The 21,115-nt window shown below is 45.5% G+C and overlaps 1 protein-coding gene across 1 annotated transcript in view; it reads right to left on the reverse strand.

Annotated features, from left to right (window-relative positions):
* Window positions 1-21,115, reverse strand: part of TENM1 (teneurin transmembrane protein 1) — a 900,209-nt gene that overhangs the window by 27,949 nt on the left and 851,145 nt on the right. Inside the window, exons 27-30 of the mRNA XM_027963346.3 lie at window positions 16,875-17,241; window positions 14,849-15,359; window positions 2,563-2,735; window positions 1,227-1,462 (exon numbers count right to left, since the gene is read on the reverse strand). Coding sequence (XP_027819147.1) covers window positions 1,227-1,462; window positions 2,563-2,735; window positions 14,849-15,359; window positions 16,875-17,241 — 1,287 coding nt within the window. The remainder of the gene's footprint in view (window positions 1-1,226; window positions 1,463-2,562; window positions 2,736-14,848; window positions 15,360-16,874; window positions 17,242-21,115) is intronic.

The raw sequence follows: 21,115 nt of genomic DNA on the forward strand, positions 1-21,115 counted from the left end.
AGACACAGGGGCTCAAAGCAGGCCTGGCCTCAATAGTGAGTAACTGCCTCAGGCTGGCAGTTGCTCTTGGGCTCATATGAATGTTGCTAGATTTGGAAAGTTGGTCATGTCATCCTAACATTGCTTCATGTTCAAGAAGGGACAGGTAGAAAGAGCGCGTTGGTGCTTGTGGATTTCATGTGCAGCAGAAAGGCAATTCTGACTGAGAGATCCCAGGTTAACTGTGGTGAACTGTGCTTGGTAAAAACTTGAAAACTCCCAAATCTTGCATTTCTCCCAAGCAGCTCTCTTTTGGGCTTCCCAGGTGATGCTAATGGTAAAGAATCCGCCTGCCAATGCAGGAGATGGAAGAGACCCAGGTTCAACCCTGGGTTGGGAAGATCCCCTGAAGGAGGGCATGGCAACCCACTCCAGTATTCTTGCCTGGAGAATCCCATGGACAGAGGAGCCTGGTGGGCTACAGTCCATGAGGTCACAAAGGGTCAGACACAACTGAAGCACCCATGCCCGCTCTCTCTGAGTGCCATTAGGCCAACAGGAGCACTAGTCCTTGACCTCTCTGGCCCTTAATATGTATATTCAAGGCAATGATAACATTCACTGATTTCTCCCTTAATTGCCTTTGTCCAAATGTTGCCTGACGTCGCATATCCTTCTGTGTGTACCTGCCTGGCCTTTTCGAATAAAGTATCTACCACTGCATGGGGCTTCCCTTGTGGCTCAGCTGGAAAGAATCCACCTGCAATGCAGGAGACCTGGATTGGGAAGATCCCCTGGAGAAGGGAAAGGTTACCCACTCCAGTATTCTGGCCTGGAGAATTCCATGGACTGTGTAGTCCACTGGGTCATAAAGAGTCTGACACGACTGAGCGACTTTCACTTTCACTTTTTACCACGAAGCAGGGGTCTGAGGCATCTCCAGGCCATGTGAGGGATTCCGGAGGGCCTCCTGACTACATGCATTTCTAGATCCAGACATTCTCGGTGCCTGAAATTGCTACTGTCAGAGCACTTTAGCTGGCTAATGACAAAGAAAGCTCTTATTAGAATGTTCATTTAAGGATACTGAACCATTATCAGCCATTAGCACCCTCTCTTGAATTACTATATTATATAAGTTAGTCACCTAGAAAAGCTTTAGAGAAATGGGACTTCTGATTAGGGAGGTGCTGCGGTTTTCAAAAATACAACACCAGTTGCCTAGGTGCTGTCAGGCCGAGACTTACCCTCAGCCTCCTTTCGAAAGCTGAAACGTTGCCTTTGTTCTGCTCCTTGCGCTGCCGCCACTCGATGAGGTTGGCGTTGTGCTCCCCGGGCAGAGAGATGTTGCATTTTCCCAGGGTGGGGTTGACCGCCCCGGCCAGGATGTGGGGCTCTGAACTGAGGCTGATCTCCATCCCGCTGGCAAAAGTGACACGCAGGGAGCCGTCTGGACTCACCCGATAGGTGCTCTGGGTATTTTCTGCAGAGAGAGGAGCAAAGGAGGAAGAGGGGGAAGAAGAGGGAAGCACAGAAAGAGAGGAGAGACAACTTGAGCTTCAGGAGGCAAGTTTGGGAAAGGATGAGCAGGTGTGGCACCGTGGACCCCACTGCCCTCGGGACTATAGACAACCATTCTGACAAGCCCACGTGCTCTCTGTCCATTTGAGTCTTGTTAGTTTCACAGCTGGGCTGTCTTGTTTCTTGGATAAAAGACTCCTGTGTAATACTGCAGGCTGTTTCTGGTTTTCAAAATGTTCTCATTTTTAAAGGATTTCCTCACAACCTTCTTCTCTGACTTGGTGGATTGGCCTTCTCCGTTTGATATGCTGGGAGCTAGAATGAGTGGAGTATGCAGTGTAATTCAGTACCCTCAGTGCCTGGGGACACCAGCACAGTGGCTGATCTCCAGGAAAGGATATGCTGACAAAGGTTGCCGCCGATCCTTTTAGAGTGGATCTGATGTTGGACAGTTCTGTGTTTGGCCTCACAGCCTAACAACAGAACGGGTCCTTAATGCCTGGACAGAGAGAAAATGATTTCTCTGTGTCCATTTCTCTCAGCTTCTAAGACATTCTTTCCAAATCCACCTTCCTTTTTTCCTTCCTTCCTGTTTCCTTCCCTCTTGCTCTCCCTCTCTCTCTCCTTCCTTCCCTCTCGCCTTTCCTTCTTTTTCCCTTCCATTCTCTCTTACATTTCCCTTATATTCTGGCTTGGTGTGCATCCTCACTCCTTTTTATTCACCCATGTCATCACTGCTCTAGAATGCTAATTTCAGATGAGACACAGACTTCGTGCCTTTAGTATACCCCAGTCAGAGCTTAAAGAGCTTTACAAACAGCTGGATGTTGGGAAATGGCTTGATGGAAGAGTATATTTGGCAGGAATTGAACCTCCTAATTCCCACAAGGACGTGGCCCAATGTTGCTGTAGGAACTTTATGAAAGGTGTGACTTGGGATTCAGCCTCCACAGCTGGAATATGGGGACAAGAAGTCTTCTATTAATTAACAGTGTGTGGAGGTTTGATGGTAGAAGTAAGAGAGATGCTATTAGAGGCGGGCAAAGTTGGAAATAGTCTTACCTTGTTTCAAAATATATATGGTACTTGTGGCGGTCAGATTAGTTGACATGAGGACATTTTCACGGTTGGAAGTATCTAACTCCACTTTTGTAAGCTTCTCCAGGTCACTGTGGAAGCTGCTGACGTCTCCCGTGGGAAATGTTGCGTTGGTCAGATGCCCCTCGGGGTCATACCTGCGGAATGTAACCAAACCCAACTTTGAAGCCTCTTGGCAATGATAACGGGCCTTTGCAAAATAAAACTCACTTGGCAGCTAATACAGTTTAACTTTGAGTGATAACAAGTATTATTAACCTTGTTCAATAAGAAGAAAAAGGTCAGAGAGATGATTAATCAAACGAAGGTATTTTTTGCAGCTCTTGAATTCTTGATGACTTCCTTGAGCTGTGCTGTTTTACAGAAAAAATATATCTGATAATGAATCACCAGGGTGGAAAACTGATTTATGAATCATGTCCCGCTGTGTGCAATGTTGCAGGGAGCCCTCCATTTGCAATTTGGGTCGATCCCATCAGATGTGATGGATCACAAAAACCAGCAGAGGGTGCTGTTGGCAAAGAAAAAGGACGCACAAATGTTCACCTCCCCCCACACCACCCCCCCAAAACAGGCAGAGAAGGCCAATAAACTGATTTTGCATTGTGATAGGAAAATTATATTTGCTGCTGTTTAAGTTGCCAAATTTGAAATGAATGAATCATTCTTCCAACAAAATGAACAAGCACAGAAGATAATGGAAACATACTCATTAAAACATTCTGGAACCCCCTGATCTCAGTGTCACTTAATTTTTTTCTCTTTTTATAGTATAGTACATAATGTGTTGTAATTTGCCTGTATGAGTAAGAGCTTCCCCCCCCCCCCCAAATAATTACCTGGGATAATAGGCAATAACCTATATCTAGAAATAGAGTCTGGTGAGTTGATTTTTTTTTTTAAAAATCAGAACTATTGGCAATCTGACTGGCCTCCAAATGGAGAGAGCTTCCCTGAAGGCTTTTGATGTGGAACTGTTCTTTTATTGCCAATAGAACCAAGAAAAATAAACCCTTCATTAAAAGTAAAGACATGTACTTGGAAGCCCATTACAGTTTTCTTTTCAAGTTGCAAAGTTAAAAATATTTAAGTACTTTTATTTGCTTTTAAAATGTTAAACAATTATATTCTTTTAACTTAAAGTGAGCAGGATAGAGCCTGGACACAGTGGTGGAGCCTGGCCCTACTGCCTGTTGTTGTTGTTCAGCCACTTCAGTTGTGTCCAATTCTTTGTGACCCCATGGACCGTAGCCCACCAGGCTCCCTGTGTCCATGAGGATTGTCCAGGCAGGAATACTGGAGTGGGTTGCTATTTCCTTCTCCAGGGGATCTTCCCGATCCAGGGATTGAACACATGTCTCCTGAACTGCAGACGGATTCTTTACTACTGAGCCATCAGGGAAGCCTCCTGACCCCCGAAATGATGCAAAATGGCCTAGTGACTCAGTGTGAATCCACTACGTTTTAAAGAAGTCAGTCTGGAGAGTTGCCGAAATTTTAAAACTTAGACCAGTCTTTGGTAGACTTGGGAAAAGGGGCTAGACATTATTTTACAGGACGAAACTAGACTTGAGGTTATACAAAATGGCATGTCAAGTTCAGTTCTGAGTATACATGAGCATGCTCACAGGCACTCGATCAGTTAAAAACAATCAGGCATGCAAATAAAAATAATCAAATAGGTCATCTGACATCACAGATATAGCAAGCCCCAGTTATTTAATTGGATGCACCCTTTGTTTAAATGGATTTCAGCCAAAATGGCCATTGGCATGTTGCTACTATGATGCTAAGGCCTTATTATCAAAGAAAGGCCGAAGGGTGCTGTTTGCGCCTGGGGTTAATGGCAAGATCTTCCCTGCTGCTCAGCCTGTTTGCCCATGGCCTGCTCTGGGGCTCTGGGGCTGTGAGAAGACCCTTGATGAGAACAGGGCATGGAAGGGCCTGAGCGCCTAACACAGCCTGACTTTGTCTGCCTGGTCTTTCTTTCAGGGGAGGAAAACAGTACCGAACTTTGGTTCTCACAAGGTACCAATCTGCTTTGGCCTGTAGGGAGGAGTCTCCAGGCAGCAGACAGAAGGAAGCTGCTGCAGGCCCCCTCCCGAGGGAGACTGTGGCCCCACAGCCTGGATTATGCAGGCAGTTGCTCTCTGTTTCACATCCTTCACCAGTCACCCGGCCACATCAGTTTCCCTTTCCTGATTTCTAAAGGGTTTCCTCAGCACTTGGCAAAGTCACTCCTCATTATTCCCCCAGGAGATCGGACCTAAGATGCAGTTTCCTCCTCTCTCAGTTACACAGCCCCTTGTTTTAAAGCAAGATTTCCTCTAAAGGTGACAGCAGTGGTGGTGCCCACTTTTCAGGGCTAGATGACAAGATCAGATGCCAGCTGAGCCATCCACGAGCAGAGGTTACAAGGGCCAAAAATCTGAACGAATGTTAGCACTGGCCTGTGGTGTAATTCCCTGGATAGATGTAGCTGGGAGGCTGCCACCTGGTCCTTTTCTGGTGAGGGAGGTAATGGGGTAGGGATAAAGTAGGCTTTCTCACAGTACTGCCCAGGTGCTAGAGAGCTAAAAAGTTATATTGTCTGATTTCCTTTCCGTGGCTGGATAAGCCTCTTTATTTGAAAATGTACAGTTGACTTTATCATAAACAAAGTACCTAGAGGGTGTTTTGCTAAGTGAAATAAGTCAGACAGTAAATACTGTATGATTTCAGTTATATGTGGACTCTAAAAAAACATTCAAATTCGAAAAACCTGAGCACACCAAGCTCGTAGGAAGAGATCAGATTTGTGGTTTTCAGAGTTGGGGATGGGTGAAGGAATAGTATAGAAGTGGTCAGGAAGGTAGAAACTTCCAGTTATAAGATAAATAAGTACTGGGGGGACTTCCCTGGTGGTCCAATGGTTAAAAATCCATCTTGCAGTGCAGGGGATGTGGGTTCCGTCCCAGTTAGGGAACTAAGATCCCACATGCTACAGGGCAGCTAAGCCTGTGCACTACAACTACTGAGCCCGTGTGCTCTAGAGCCCTTGAGCTGCAACTAGAGAGAAATAAACGCGCTGCAGCTAAGACCCAACATAGCCAAATTAAATAGATAAATATATTTTTTGAAAGTACTGGAGATGCCATGTACAACAAGGTGGTAGTGAACACTGCTGTGTGGTATGTAGGAAGCTTCCTAAGAAACTAAATCCTAAAAGTTCTCATCATAAAGAAAACAATATTTTTCTTTCTTTTTTTTTGGTGTCTATGTGGAATGATGGATGTTCACCAAACTTACTGTTGTCATCACTTTGTGATATATAGAAGTCAAGTCACTAGGCTGTATGCCTTAAACTTATAGAGTGCTGTATGCTGATTATACCTCAATAAAACTGAAGGGGAAAAAGCCAAAAAAAACCCAAAGCACTCTACCCCCAACACACTCACCCACCCCTATTCTGCTAGTCACAGTCAAAGCAATGGCACTGGTGGTATCTGCAGAGTGGCGCCTCTCCTGGGCTCAGCCATGCACACGGCCCTCTGTCAAAAACAACAGGCCTCTGTCTCTTCTGTGGGGTCATTTCCAAAGGAAGAGCAACAGGCAGATCCCACACCTTTGGAAAGATTGCTATGAAGTAGATAAGAAATAAAGGAAATCTTTGATTTCCTATGGCTTGCTTGAGGGTTTTTCACCCCCCTCTATCACAGGGGACTGCATTTTCCCCAATTGAATGTCAAAGAAATAAGTTTAATCAAAATCTCTTACGCTGTGGGTTTCCCTTTGGCGCCTGCATTTTTTGGTGCACAGAACACAAGCCCAATATGCTGCAACTGATACCCTCAGGCCATAACAGGGTACTAACTCCCTTCTTCGCGCCTCCACTCGTCCTCTGCTCCCTGGCCTGTGAGTAGCATCCACTTAACCAGGCCCATAAATCCTGGTTTGGTGAACTGTGTGATCGGGCATTGGCTGTTGCCTTCACGGTTATCAGGAGTGAGTTTGCCATCACCCTATCCCTTTCTGTCTTGATTTTACAGAGATCCACTGCGAGCATGCACACACATGTGTTCCCGCGGAGCAAAGGAAACATGCGGAAAGGAAATTCAGGATTCATTCTTGTCCTTGAGGACCATATTGTTTACAGTAGGGCAGATGATATTTACACATTATTAAAATATATTTGGTCTGATACTTTCTCATAAGGGCTAGCCTGCCCTCTCCCTTGAGGACAGTCTAAGTCACAGTTAAACCATGCTGAGTAAAAACCAGAAGCTCTTCCATCTTTGCTTTTAAGAAAACATTGAAGATTATAAAAGAAAAATTCATTAATTATTTTATAAAAGGAAATAGACCCTCTTTACCCTTTCAGAAACCTGAGCAATCAAATAAGCATTCTTTAGGAAATACTAGATTCCCCTTTCCTTGCCAACAACTTCACTTGGCTTCCTATGATTCAGCCCAGGTCCATCATGCCCTTCTCTCTTCACTTGTCCTTCATTCAGTAAATATCATCAGTCTTGGGCTGGGTCCTGGGGATACTGTGCTGAATGAAATTTGAAGTCTAGTAGGGTAGAGAAGATAGGCACACGAATCGCTCTGATGCCAGAATACTGCCATATGCTTCTGTAAACAAGGAGCTGCCGGAGTCATTTCCCTCCAGGCTGAGCACAAGGAAAGGAGAATGAGGTGGTATTCGAATCCTGGAAGGTAGTGGGAGATCAATCCCTTGATAGGTAGAGACGGAGGAGGGGAGGAAGGCATTGTGAAGGCAGGCACTCTGGTGGTTGCGAAGACCATTGAGGGAAGCAGAGCATGGGGAAACTGGGGTGCCAGGCTCTGGAGGAAAGCACGCAGTCGATGGGCAGTGGAGAGGCATAGGAAGCTCTCGGGGGGGAGCAGTATGACTCCTTAGGTGCTGTGGTGGAAATGAATCTTGGAATAGGAGCTATGGAGCAGGGAAAACTGTTGGGAGGCTTACTGCCCCAGTTTGTGTAAGAGAAGATGGTGGCCCCTTGCCTTTATGAAACGCATGGTGATAGCCCTCCTAGGTGGTAAACTTTCGCATCTTTAGAGAGAGGGCACAGTGCCTCATTCACCTCTGTATTTTCAGCGTGTGGCCCCGAGCAGACTCTCACTGCTTACACTTGTTGAATGTGGGAAGCCGGATCTGCCTGTGCAGATGGGAAGAACGGGGTGGAGACGAGACTGAGCGTGGTGAGAGGACAGCCAGCCATCCCTGGGGATGCGGAGGCTCAGTTTACAGAGACGTCCTGTGTGGCGCAACTCATCCTCCCAGCCAGGCTCGGAAAGTTTGCTCTGCAGCCTCTCTTCCTTCGCTTCAGCCTCTGTCCCTTTGCTAGTTCTTTTTCCCCAGCATGACCCTCCACAGCTCTCGTTGCCCATTCCTGAGACCTCTCAAGGGCATAAAGCCCAAGGGGAAGGGACTGAGCGAAAGTGTCCAGTCTGTCTGTGGAGTCCTGAAGGAACTGTTGGCAATGCTACATTCTTTCTGTTTAAAATGAAGCCCTCCACCTGCCCAGAGGCAGGGGGCCGGGCTACGTGGCATCTTTGTTCTCTCCCTACCCTGAGATTCTGGAAAACAGTTCAATGTTCTCAGACTGACTGTTCACTTACATAACCATGGGAATCACATCCTCTCCTTAGGCAAATATCTCACCCACAGATGTGGCGGGTTTACCTTGCTCCCCTCCTCCCCCTGCCCCCGTTCCACGAATCTTATCAGGTAGGAGGAAGAGCCTTCCCTTAGCCATCTTCCATAAGACTGAGCATTTGTAAAGCAGCCTAGAAGGCACCTAGAGCCATCATGAGGGCATTTCCAAGTTGTCAGCGAATGACAGTTTGGCGGGTGGGGGTGGGGAATGTGCGAATCAAGTCCTGCGGTGGCGAGAACACAGAAAACCAAGGATCAAGAGATCATGGAACTGCATAGTCCCCTTCAAGCAGAGGGCTCCCACAAAGGTCAAGGGCCCGAGGAGCTGTCAGCTCAGTCTGCACCGGCAGCAGTGACAAAACCGACACTTTGGCCTCAGTCTGGGGCCTCTGCAGATGAGTGTAGCAGAAGCCTTTGCCAGGAAGAGCCTTGCCAAACAAGGAGGCTGCCCTACTGTGGAGATGCCGGGTCCCTCCCTCAGACCTCCGCTGGGGCAGGGTCATCGCAATCAGGAGTCCCCGAGCCCCTGGGACCACGAGCCCTGCCTCGTTCCTATTCCTGCCTTGACAATCACTTCCCTATCAGCTGTTTCTCTGTGGTCAGCTTTCCCCTGACACTCAGGACACTTAGGGGCGGTGGAGCATCAAGTACTAATACGTGGGGTGTGCAACTTTTGATTCTGGTCCAAGGCAAACGGAATTAGGGAAAGCAATGAACTATTTAAACAACATCACACTACACAGGACAAGCCCACCCACTACCACAGCACAAGATACATTGTAAAATCCCATTTGGACTGTCCACGCTGTTCAGGGTCACTCGTGTCATTCTTCCTCAGCGTCACTGCAGATCAGGGAACACTGAATGGTTGACTGGCTTCGCTACTTCTCTGTGGCAGTCGTTCGTCCTGCCAACTTTTGCTTCTGTTTCTCTTTTTCTGTTTGTCATCTCAGAAAAGAAATTTGATGTTCACCTTGGCAAAGGATTTGTCCCCTTTTGGCCACAGAAGGCAGCCTGCCTTTCATCTCAGAGCATCATTCCCCAGACCACTTTCTCCCAACCCCAGCATGGCTCTATCCCTGACCGGAAGAGTAGGTCTGATTCTGTGTTCCCCAGCTTCAGAAGGACAAGGAAAAACTCAAGTCAGTGCTCAGGACTGGCTAAAGTGCTGGAGGATAAAAGTGAAAGAAGTCGGGGCTTGTACAGCATAGACTGTGGGAAGAATGAGTTCCATTTGAAGGCTGGAAAATTGCTCATTCTGATGTGTGCAGGCAAGAAGGGATGGGAGCAGTGTTCCACTGGGGACAGAATACACTGATTCAAGATGAAGAGGAACCTTCCACAGGTGCTACCTGGTCAAGAGGGTTTCGGCATAGTGCTAGCTGGAATTTAGAAGGTGGGAGAAGGAAGAAATGGATATTCAGCCTCCCTTTCTCTTCCCTGGAGCTCTCCCATTCCTCTTGTCCTGCTTCTGCAGCACAATCTTCTAGCTCCCCAGACTTCCAATGGTCACTCTTGTTATTCCAAGTCCTCTTTGTTTTTCTGGAAGGCAGTGGCATGGTGGTAGAAAGAGCACTGGGCTAGAAGCTCAAAGACTGACTCTAGACCTGGCCAACTAGCAAAGGGAATGGCCAAGTTATTCCTCTACGCTGGGCTTCCATTTCCTTATTTGTCAAATGACCTCTAATGTCTCTTTGTGGCCATAAAAATCCCATGCTAACCCCACATGAATGCCCATGTTCCTTATCTCTTAATGCCTCAAGCTTACCCAACAACAGTGACATTAGATTGCCTTTTTACTCACTGCCGGCCGAGTCCTGGTGATAGGCCTGAGCTCCACTCACTGTTAAGCATCCTGCTTGCCTGCATCACCGTGCCACCATGGACCCACAGACTGTCTTCTCTATCCCACATCATCAATTTCCCCTTCTACATTGGATCATTTTCATCAGCATACAAATAAACTGATATTTCTCTCCTCTTTACTCCATCCCCCTCTGCTCCAATTTCTCTGCTTTTCATTATAGCAATGTCCTCAGAAGGCTTCTTTACTCATGGTCTCCAAACTTTCTCCTCCCAGTTGCTCTCATTACTATTATCATTGAAATATAATCAGCATATTATAAAAGTCATCATTTAAAAGTACACAGTAGGGCTTCCCTGGTGGCTTAGTGGTAAAGAATCCACCTGCCGCTGCAGGAGACGTGGGTGCAATCCCTGGTCCGGGAAGATCCCACACGCCACAGAGCAACTAGGACAGTGTGCCGCAACCATTGAGTCTGTGCTCTAGAGCCCGGGAGCTGCACCTCCTGAGCCTGAGAGTCTAGAGTCCACGCTCTGCAACAAGAGAAGCCACCACGAGGAGAAGCCCGTGCATTGCGTCTGCAGAGTACCCTCCACTCGCTGCAACTAGAGAAAAGCCCCCACACAGCAAAGAAGACCTGGCACAGCCAAAAATAAATGAATACTTTAAAAAGTACTCAGTATGCAATTCAGTGGCTTTCAATGCATTGACAATGTGTGCAACCATCCGCACCATTTCTAGAACATTTCCATCACCCTCAAAATAAACCCCATACTCAAGAGCAGTCACTCCCCACTCACTCCTCTCCCTAGTTCTTGGCAACCACTCACCTACTTTGTATGACTTTGCCTTTTGTGGACATCTCATATAAACAGAATTAAATAATATTTGTCCTTTTGTGTCTGGCTTCTTTCAGTTAGCATAATGTCTTTGGGGTTCATCCACATTGTAGCATGCACCAAAACTTCATTGCTTTTCATGGATTAATGATAGCCCATGGTATGGATGTACCACATTTTGTTTGGCTATTCGTGACTTGATAGACATGGTACTTTACACTTCTTGACTATTCTGAATAACACTGCTATGAAGACATGTGTGTCCATTTCCTCTTAAACCTGCTCTGCTAAAGCTTTCGTCTCCCATTGCCCACAGCACCTGCTCTTGTCAAGGTAAACAATGATCTTCACAGTGTGCTGGATGGAGTGGTCAACTCTCAGCACTTATCTTACTTGACTTATCAGGAGTATTTGGCACAGCTGATCACTTCTCCTTCCTTGACTCACTTGTTTGACTTTGCTTCCAGGACATCCCACTCTTCTGGTCTTCTTCCTACTTCACTAGACTTTCTCGGTCTCTTTTTCACTGGTTCCCCTTCATATACTCAACTCTAAACATTGACGGGCTCCAGGTTCCATTGTCAGATCTCTTTCCTTCCTTGACTACACTCACTTTGCCATGAAGATATCATGGCTTTAAATACAATCTAAACACTAGTGATACCAAATTTGGATCTCCAAATTTCAAATCTCGAGCCTCTCCCCTCAATTCCAGACTTGTATATCCACTTGTCAACTTGCTATATTCCCTTGGATGTCTAAACTGATTGTAGCTGACCCTGAACTCCCACCCTCTATTATTTACTCCTTGCCTGGTGTTCCCCATCCTGGTAAATGGAAAGTTCAACACCCACTTGCTGTGGTCAAACACTTTGGAGTTATTTCTGACCCTTTTTTTCTCCCACACCCCACATCCCATTTGTCTATCCTGATAGCTCTACTGTCAAAATATATTTTGATTATTACCACTTACTGCCCTCACTCCCCGGTCTAAGTCACCACATTGCCTGGATTATTGAAGTGTCGTCCTCCCTCCACTACATTCCTTTGCTTCCACCACACAGTCTGTTTTCTGTGCAGAGCAACTCTTTAAACATGTAAGGCTGATTATGTCACTCATTTCCTCGAAGCTCTCCAATGGTTCTACCTTTTACTCAAAGTCTTTACAAAGGCCTTCAAAGCCCTACGCAAAGTGGCCCCGGCCACTTTGTTGATCTCCTCTCCCAACTATGCTTGCTCACTCCACTCACAGTGGCTGTCTTACTTGAACACATCAGGTTTGCTCCTGCTGCAGGGCATTTGCCCTTGCTGTTCACCCCGCTGGGAAGGTTTTTCCCCTTCCCCGCCACCATACACCCATATACTCATCCCCTCACCTCCTACAGGCATTTACTCAAATGTCACCTTCTTAACGAGCCCTTCCCTGATCACCCAGGGGCTTCCCTGGTGGCTCAGATGGTAAAGAATCCGCCTGCAATGCAGGAGACCCTGGATCAGGAAGATCCCCTGGAGGAGGGCGTGGCAACCCACTCCGGTATTCTTGCCTGGAAAATTCCATGGACAGAAGAGCCTGGCTGGCTACAGTTCATGGGATCACAGGAGTCAGACACGACTGAGCGACTAACACTTTCACTTTGCCCTCCACTTTTAAACATCTGGTGCTATAAATAGTTAGAGTGGATATGTAAAATATTTTAATGTTTTGTATTAAGAACATCTGACTGTAGCCTGCCAGGCTCCTCTGTCCATGGGATCACAAAGAATCAGACACGACTGAGCTACTAACAGTTTCACTTTTTCTGACCACCCAACCTAAAATAAAACCCCCTTCTGGCTCCACATCTTGATTCCCCCTTACCCTGCTTTATTTCTTTCACAGAACTTACCATCATCTGAAGTTCTGTACAGTGCAAGTGCTGTGGAGGTAGGGATTGCTGTCTGTCTTGCTCATGGCTCTGTCCCCAGCACCAGGTATACATACCAGGTGCTCAGCAAATATTTGTTGCATAAAGAGATGAATGGTTAAACTGGCTACTTTGTGTTCTTTTTTTTTTTTCCCTCTAGTTTTACTGAGGTATAAATAACAAATAAAACTGCCTACAGTTCAAACATACAAAGTGATTTGATAAATAAATGAATGGTTGAACTGGTTATTTTGAAAACTAGTTAATAATTCTGCCATTTCTTGGTTGCTTAACTGAATTTAACCAGTAGCTTTTAAGACACTTGTTTGCTTAATTTCAGCTGCAGTGTGATCTTGTGTGACTTTTTAAAAAAAGATCCCTCATTAGAACTTTCATCTTTCTTAAGGGTAGTATATTTTAGAATGTGGGCTCTTGAGTCAGACAGTTGGAGTTTGAATCCTGAACATCTGTGTGAATAAGGACAAGTTCACCATTCTGGGTCTCAGTTTCTTCACCCATGAAATAGGCATCACAGGAGCATGGATCCCACGTTGTTATTTTGGGGATCAAAGAAAATACTTTATGTAATCACCTAGCCTAGGAGCTGGCACATAGTAATGCCTCAGTGAATAGTAGCTTTAATTACTCTTATTAAGATGTAAGAGAAACTTTTCAAGAAATAGAGGAACACCTGCAACAGAAACAAGTGAATATATTTTTCTAAGTGAAACTAAAACAGCTGTCCAGCTCTTTTGTACAAGTGGCATTTCTTTGGGATATGATCCAAAATTTGAAGACCAATTGTTTTGTCCCTTTCCTCTGGAGGCTTTCATGGGACTGGACCAATTTTTTCCCCATTTCTATATCCTTCCCAGGTGAAGGATATAGTGGCGCTAGTGGTGAAGAACTCACCTGCCAATGCAGGAGACATAAAAGACCTGGGTTCAATCCCTGGGTTGGGAAGATCCCCTGGAGGAGGGCATGGCAACCCACTCCAGTATTCTTGCCTGGAGAATCCCATGGACAGAGGAGCCGCTTAACATGCACGCACACATGTCCTCATGGAAGAGTAAACATGAATTCCTTATACTGAATATCTTCGCTTCTCACATTCCTCAACTTGAATGCCATTTCAGGCTCTGGGTTCAGCTCCACTGATTCTTTTCACTTGGTAAACTGGTTAAAACTTCAGCAATTCCCTTCGTGGGGACGGCACTTGCTGACTGTTCACAAACTAGCTTTCTAAACAGGTTGACATTCAAACACGTTTGCCCCGCCTTAACAGTCAAGGACAATGGTCTCTGTTTCCGTGAGGACACCTCCTAGTAGCCTGCCCTCAGACACACCTTGTGTAAATTCCCCATTAAACAAAGTTATCATAGACCTGGTCTGTGAATATCCAAATGTGCTGGAGTCTGCCTTATGTGGGGAAACTCGGGGAGGGGGTGGTGCAAGCCTGTACTGGAGTTTTGACTCCACTTTTCCCAGAAGCAGCCTCTCCAGTTTGAGCATTTGTCCCACATCACTTCACACAAGCCTTCATGGCCCACTGTGTTCCTAGTTCCCACAGCAATTTTACACTGAGTTGGGCTGGACTGGGCTGGGCACGCATTCATTCATTCATTTATTAAACCCCACAGGGATCAATAAATACCAGTTAAACTACACTGTTTCTTTGCTACTTTAGAACTACTTTCTAGTTTTGTTATTTAAACGAAAATTTCTCTTGTTTTCCCAGCAATGCTGTAAATTTTTCTGAGTACATGGACTTCCACCTCATTCCTGTCTCCTGCAGTACCACACCTGATTCTTCATTCAGCCTATGTTTTTATTATTATGCTCTGCAAAAGTTCCCTGGAGAAATGGGTTTGAACCCTAGGAGTTGGGTTAAAATTTTCTCCTTGACTTTTTATTTATTTTTTATTGTGGTTGTTAGGAGAAAATAGCATGTAACACCCAGCAATTACTAAGTCATTTTCCCACTGTAATACAATTTCAAATACAAACCTAAAAGAGCCCATGTTGAGAATTAGAAACTTACTCATAAACGGTTGTCCATCCATTTTCGTTACTTTTGGTAGCCAGGAGCCCCGTGTTCCCTGGATAGGTCATCAAGGCCAGATTGTAGCCTTGAGCTGACACTCTTTTCAGGACTCCGTTGCTGCTTATGGTCAGCCAGTACACCTGCCCGCCAGGCACCACAAGCCAAAGGGGCATTCCACTTGCGTCTCGGCGAATATGCACGGAGTTGCCATTGCTGCTGGTAATCGCACCCAAGTCGCCTTCAGCGTTGTAGGTGAAATTATACACATAGTCTCTCGTTATCAAGTTCAAGGTGTGCAGGTGGGTTCCATTGACGGTGAACTGATAGAGTTCCTGATCAGCAGGTGAGGCAATCTCATAAAGATTCATGTCATTTAAGTGGGCTTGGTTCCTGCTAATGGTCCGAATTCGAACATTCCCAAGGTCTGCCACATAGAGAGTACCATCAGGTGACACTGCTAAGGAGGAAGGGGCTTTCATCTTGGCATCTTTGGCGTAGCCACCATCACCTGTGGAAAGAAGACCCTGATTTTAACAGCTGTCATCACAGCATTTTAGAAACATACCAAATACAAAAAATGTCTATATATCAAGAATCATTTTATACAACATTGTAAAGCAATTTTCCTCCAATTAAAAATTAAACTTAAAAAAAAAAAAGAATTTACCCCCCTCCCAAGAATCATTTTAAAGGGAACAATCAGTGAACCAACATTTTCCATGTGCCCCAACTGGATATTTGAAGTCCATTATCCACAACTTTTTGAGTCAGCACCACTGAAGATGAACAGAAGATGCAATGATCTCAGTGAACACCAATTTTGTGAAATCTTCAATCCTGCTGTTCCATATCTATTGTATTGCTGGATACAAAAACAGCAAATAATAACAGCCACCTCAAATCTGGCTGGAAATCCATGAGACTTATGCCTGTCCATGCTCATAGGATCTATGTCAGGGCTTTCCATTCCTTCTCTGTCCAGAGAACCTTTCTTTTGTTAATTCTCATTGTCACTTTGTCAAAGTACACTAAGTCTGTAAGTGCAACAATGACTCAGAACATCAAATTTGATAACCAGAATAAATATTCCAGTTTTGCCTTGAAAGAAAGATACCAATTAGCAAAATAACTATAAAACTAATTGTCCAGGAAAACACTGGAAATATTGATTAAAAGTCCTATCGACCAAGTTGCTCACTCCTGACTCCTCTGTCCCAAGGAAAGACAAAGGTTAAAAGAACCATTTGGGCCCAGATGAGCAGTTTAATAGGGCTGCATGTTGCTCGGGAGGATTTCCACATTCCAGCAATAAATGCATCTATTGACATTTACAGGACTGTTTACTATCTGAAATATCCACTCTGTGTTTTGGTGCAAAGGCTCTTTCTGGTCCCCACCTCCTTATCAATTGGAAGTAAAGGGCACTATTGGTTATGAAAATATTTTGGATTAAAAAAACGTAAGTAGAAGACTGATGTCTTGAGAACCCTCCATTGTGAGATTTAATTTTGTCCATGGATCCCCAAAGCAGTCTGCTCCTAGTCCCTTTGGGCTTCAAGTAGCTCATATTATTAATCTGGAAACCAGTCACTTAGTAGAAGTAATTTTTTCCTTACCCAAATCAGTAAGTGTAGGTTTTACCTAGCTATCCTTTCTCTAAAGTACAAAAAATATGGGGATGTCACATTTGGATAGTGGTCCTAACTTCTTGAGCACTCAAACATTTATTATACTAGTTTATCTTCAAAACAGTGAGGTGATGTAACTGAGACACGTGATCACTCTGGTTAGCAGGTGGAATGAGTCATGAAGAGGTTTTATGGCTTTCCTAGGGTCACTCAGTGACTCAATTGCAGAGCCAGGACCAGATACTAAGCTGTCTGACCGCCAATCCATTGCTTTCTCCACTGCCTCATACCAATGTTTACAAGGACTACTTTTGTTCTTTTTTTGACTTTTCCGATGCCCATTTTTCTTTTGAAAACAGAGAAGGGGAGCCGGTGAATTGCTTAAAAGGTCATACCTGAAAAACAGTCACAGTTGGGATCAATTTTGCAGTCACAGTCAGTGGGGGCCCCAGCTATGATGGAGATCTCCCCATTGGTGGTAACTTGCTGAATGCGGTTTACTTTCCTCTCATCTGTTTCAGCTATGAAGAGCAGCCCGCTGTGGGAGACGCTGATGGCCCTTGCCGACTCTAGAGTGGAGTGAATTGCTACCTTGCTGACCAAGAAATGATCGATGCCTGGCACCTGGCAGTGAATGGGGCGCCCTGCAATGATCCGCACTCGCCGGTTCTCAGAAATTTGCAGCACAATGTTGTTATCCAAGACATACAATGAATTGTCCATGGGATTGACTGCAAGGTCTGTTGGCCACTCTAATCGCACCTGCAAAAAGAACAGAACACACACCATTAGGTTACAGTATCTTTCTGGGGCAGTTTTATCTTGAAAGAAAAATTGGCTTATTGGTCTCCCACCCCTCGCAACAGCCCCATCTCTCGAATTCCAGCAATGTTGGTGTTATCTGGCAAAGCTGGGAAAGACAGTTGATTAAATGTTCTGGTAAACACATTTACCATTTATGGATTTCCAACATACTGTGAATTATTTTCTCCCTATAATTTCAGAAAGACCCTTTTCAGAGCATGGTCTCCTTCAGTTCAGTTCAGTTCAGTTCAGTTGCTCAGTCGTGTCCGACTCTTTGTGACCCCATGAATCGCAGCATGCGAGGCCTCCCTGTCTATCACCATCGCCCGGAGTTCACTCAGACTCACGTCCATCCAGTCAGTGATGCCATCCAGCCATCTCATCCTCTGTCGTCCCCATCTCCTCCTGCCCCCAATCCCTCCCAGCATCAGAGTCTTTTCCAATGAGTCAACTCTTCGGATGAGGTGGCCAAAGTACTGGAGTTTCAGCTTTAGCATCATTCCTTCCAAAGAACACCCAGGGCTGATCTCCTTCAGAATGGACTGGTTGATCTCCTTGCAGTCCAGGGGACTCTCAAGGGTCTCCTTACTACATCTCAAATTCATCTCAAATTCTCCCCATCCCCACTGTTGCCAACCTAATTCAGGCCACTGTCATCCCTCACCTGGGCCACTGCAGGAGCCTGAGACACATCAAGGAGTTAGGAGCAAAAGGACTGGTGTGTGCGTGTGAGTGTGTATGTGAGTGTGTGTATGCCGGGGGGGGGTGGGTCTGGTGTGCTGGGCACTGGGGACACACAGGCAAGCAAACACAGATCTACCCTAGTTCCTTTTTCCACACAGGAGTCAGCCCACCAGCTGTTGTTCACCACTGGGCACTTCTCAGAGAACAACGTTACGTTATTTGCACTCTCAACTCCACCACTCACTTATTCTGTACTTTATTTCTCTTGTCTTATGGCTAGACAAGGCAGGAGAGTGGGCCCCATTCCTGGCCAAGACAGTAGCAGTGATGTAGCTGCTCTTCTTTCTGCCTTGAGTGAAAGTCCAAGGAAAGCTTTGTTTTTCTCATTGAATCTGAAAGTCTGAAAACAAGATATGGGCTGTCATCACATTCTGAGGCCCACTATTTCCCAGCTGGAAGAGGCCTTCCACTCAGTAATGAAGTGGACAAAGGCCAGTCTGAGATAAATCTCCCTCTAATTCTGTATCTTATTGGAGGGCAACTGGTGACATTGTAAAGACAAAGGTTGTCTCTGACCTCCCCTCTTGCACCACCTGGGGCTCTCTGCCCCCTGTGTCTGAGCGTCTCCCCTAGACACCCAGAAGCCTCAACCTGTGCTCCTGTCTCTACGTGCCCTCAGTCTCGACATGGGCTGGCCCTCTCTGGTCAGTACCATATGCCTCTGGGCAGCTAGGAATTTGAATGCTAATGGAGTATAAAGCTGAGCTTGTGTTATGCATGTTCTACAGAGCCTTTCAGACTGAGGCCATTGGATGAACATTAAACATCAGCCTTAACAGCTCCCAGAGCAGTTTGCTGTGATGTGTTCCTCCGCACGTCTGTCTGAGGCCCTTGCATGTCAGTGCCCTGTCAACTAAGAGGGAGAAAAGGGAGATGGTGCACTTCCGCCGTGGGCCCCCACTCTGGACCTCCATATACACCATCGGGCTGGTACAGAAGCTGTTTGTGTGCGCTGGGCCTATGGAGCATGGTCCCCCAGGAAATGAGCTGGCGTTAGCTGAGGAAGAGGAAATGAGTTTATTTCAGTCCAACACTCCTATTTGGATCAAGTCTGAAGTCAGCGACCCAGAAAAAACAAAGCTGGCAGAAATGACGTTCTAATTATCCCCACTCCGAGAGCTGAGGCCAGGGCAGAGGCCAGGGACAGCACACACCTGGCAGAAGTTAGAGAAGGACACGGTTTGAACTCTGTTCTCTGCTGTCAAGGCCGCCTCCGAAATAAAGGCTGGTAGTTGGAAGATGAGCTGTTAAATTCTCCAACTCGCCCCATCTGATTTAAGTCAACACTATTGGTGTCATGTTTATTAGGTTTAATATCACCTCAAAAATACACCAGCTACTCTGTTTGTCTTTTGTTCCATCAAATAAGTCTCCCTCTGGCAGTTTCCTGTGACTAAAGTGGCGTTTGCGCTTCTGAGACACTTTCTGTATCAGCTACACAGAATCCCTTTAATTCCCATTTGATTTGGCTGGGCAGCTAGTCTCTGAAACCTCCTCAGATGAAAGATGTGTGGCTACTTAGTAGTCTGGGGCCTGTGTTTTCAGAAACTGAACCTTTTCACCTCTCTTAGGTTGTTAGTTCCTTTTATATCTTTCTCATGTTAAATACTCCCATTTCCAGGTAATTTTTTAAAGGAACTGGTGGTTTGTAGCAAGGCATTTCCACAACATACAAACCTAACGTAGAGGATGGAGTCTTTGCACTGACTCCAGCAGTCAGAATTAGCAGCTGTTAGTTGCAGAGAAACCCCAGAATCACACACTACTGAGGTGGGGCTAAGGTTCACCCCTGAGGGCTGTTGGCATTTGTCCAAGTGGACAGAAAGAAACATTTCTTTGGGGGTGTTAGCAGCAGAAAGAGCTGAAGGGACAGTCGTGAGGTTCTGGGATCTTTGCATTGTGACCCAGCTTGCAGGCAAACCATTTGGCCTAATTTGTGGTCATTGCCCCACCTTGTAAAAATACATTAATTTGTTTGAAATGTCAAAATGTATTTAAGCTAAACTAGCAGTAAAGGTCACTGGTGTAGCCGCCAGCTGGTGGAATATGCCCATCTCCCAACAACCTTCCCTGAGAAATAACCCTGAGCAGAAAGGAGCCTTCGGTCTGGATGTCAAGCCTTGACAACACCACGTCTTCCTCTGCTAACTGAAAATTTGCCCTGAAGGCACTTGGCTCTCAGGTCAGTCAGTCCCTTGGTTGGCTTAAAGAACAAGCTAAGTTTGACCCAAGTGGTAGTTTATAAAGCAGCAGGCTCCTATAGGGGAAAATCCATGTGTAACAGCAATATCTGAATATGAGCCTGTGATTAGACCAAACTAGAAAATTTCTCAGTTATAAACTTCATCCCACACTGTAGACACAGACCATAATTAGTTAACTGGGGCTCTCCTTAACAGTTTCAAGGCCGGTTCTTGCCCATATTAGTGTGCATGCTCAGTTGCTCAGTTGTGTCTGACTTTTTGTGACCCTATGGATTGTAGCCCACCAGGCTCCTCTGTCCTGAGGATTCTCCAGGCATATTAGTGTGTAATCCTGGCAAATGAGGTATCTCCCATGAGTCTCTGGTTTCTTCATCTGCCACAAGAAAAAGAAGCTAATGATAGTCTACCTACCTTTAAGAGAGACTGTGTGGATTGATTGAGATGGGGATGTGAGATACTCAGACCAGGGTCTGGACAAAGTAAGGGACAGGAAATGGTGTTAACATGCAAAGTGGTTTAAAGTCACAAACCTTTAGGGATCTAGCCCAGTTACCATACAATATAGTTCCCTTTCAGCTCTGCTTCCCAGACTTCACTTGTGCACATCACAGGTTCATGAATTTTGCCTTAGCCGTCCACTACTTGCACTACTATTGACTTAATATTTTTCTTTAAATTGACCAACTTTAAAAATATAAATAGGTGCTGCCCCTTCCTTTGAACTGGTCCTAATCAATAACATCTATAAAATTACAGGCCCACTCATCTGAGCCTTTAATAAAAGTAACTACTGTTTATTGAGTGCTTCCTATGTGTCAGGCTCTTTACATGGATTATTACTTTATATGCTTAGAGTAATCACTTGAGAAAGAAACTATCAATAT

This window comes from Ovis aries, chromosome X, assembly GCF_016772045.2.
Source record: "Ovis aries strain OAR_USU_Benz2616 breed Rambouillet chromosome X, ARS-UI_Ramb_v3.0, whole genome shotgun sequence".
Taxonomy (NCBI): Eukaryota; Metazoa; Chordata; class Mammalia; order Artiodactyla; family Bovidae; genus Ovis; species Ovis aries.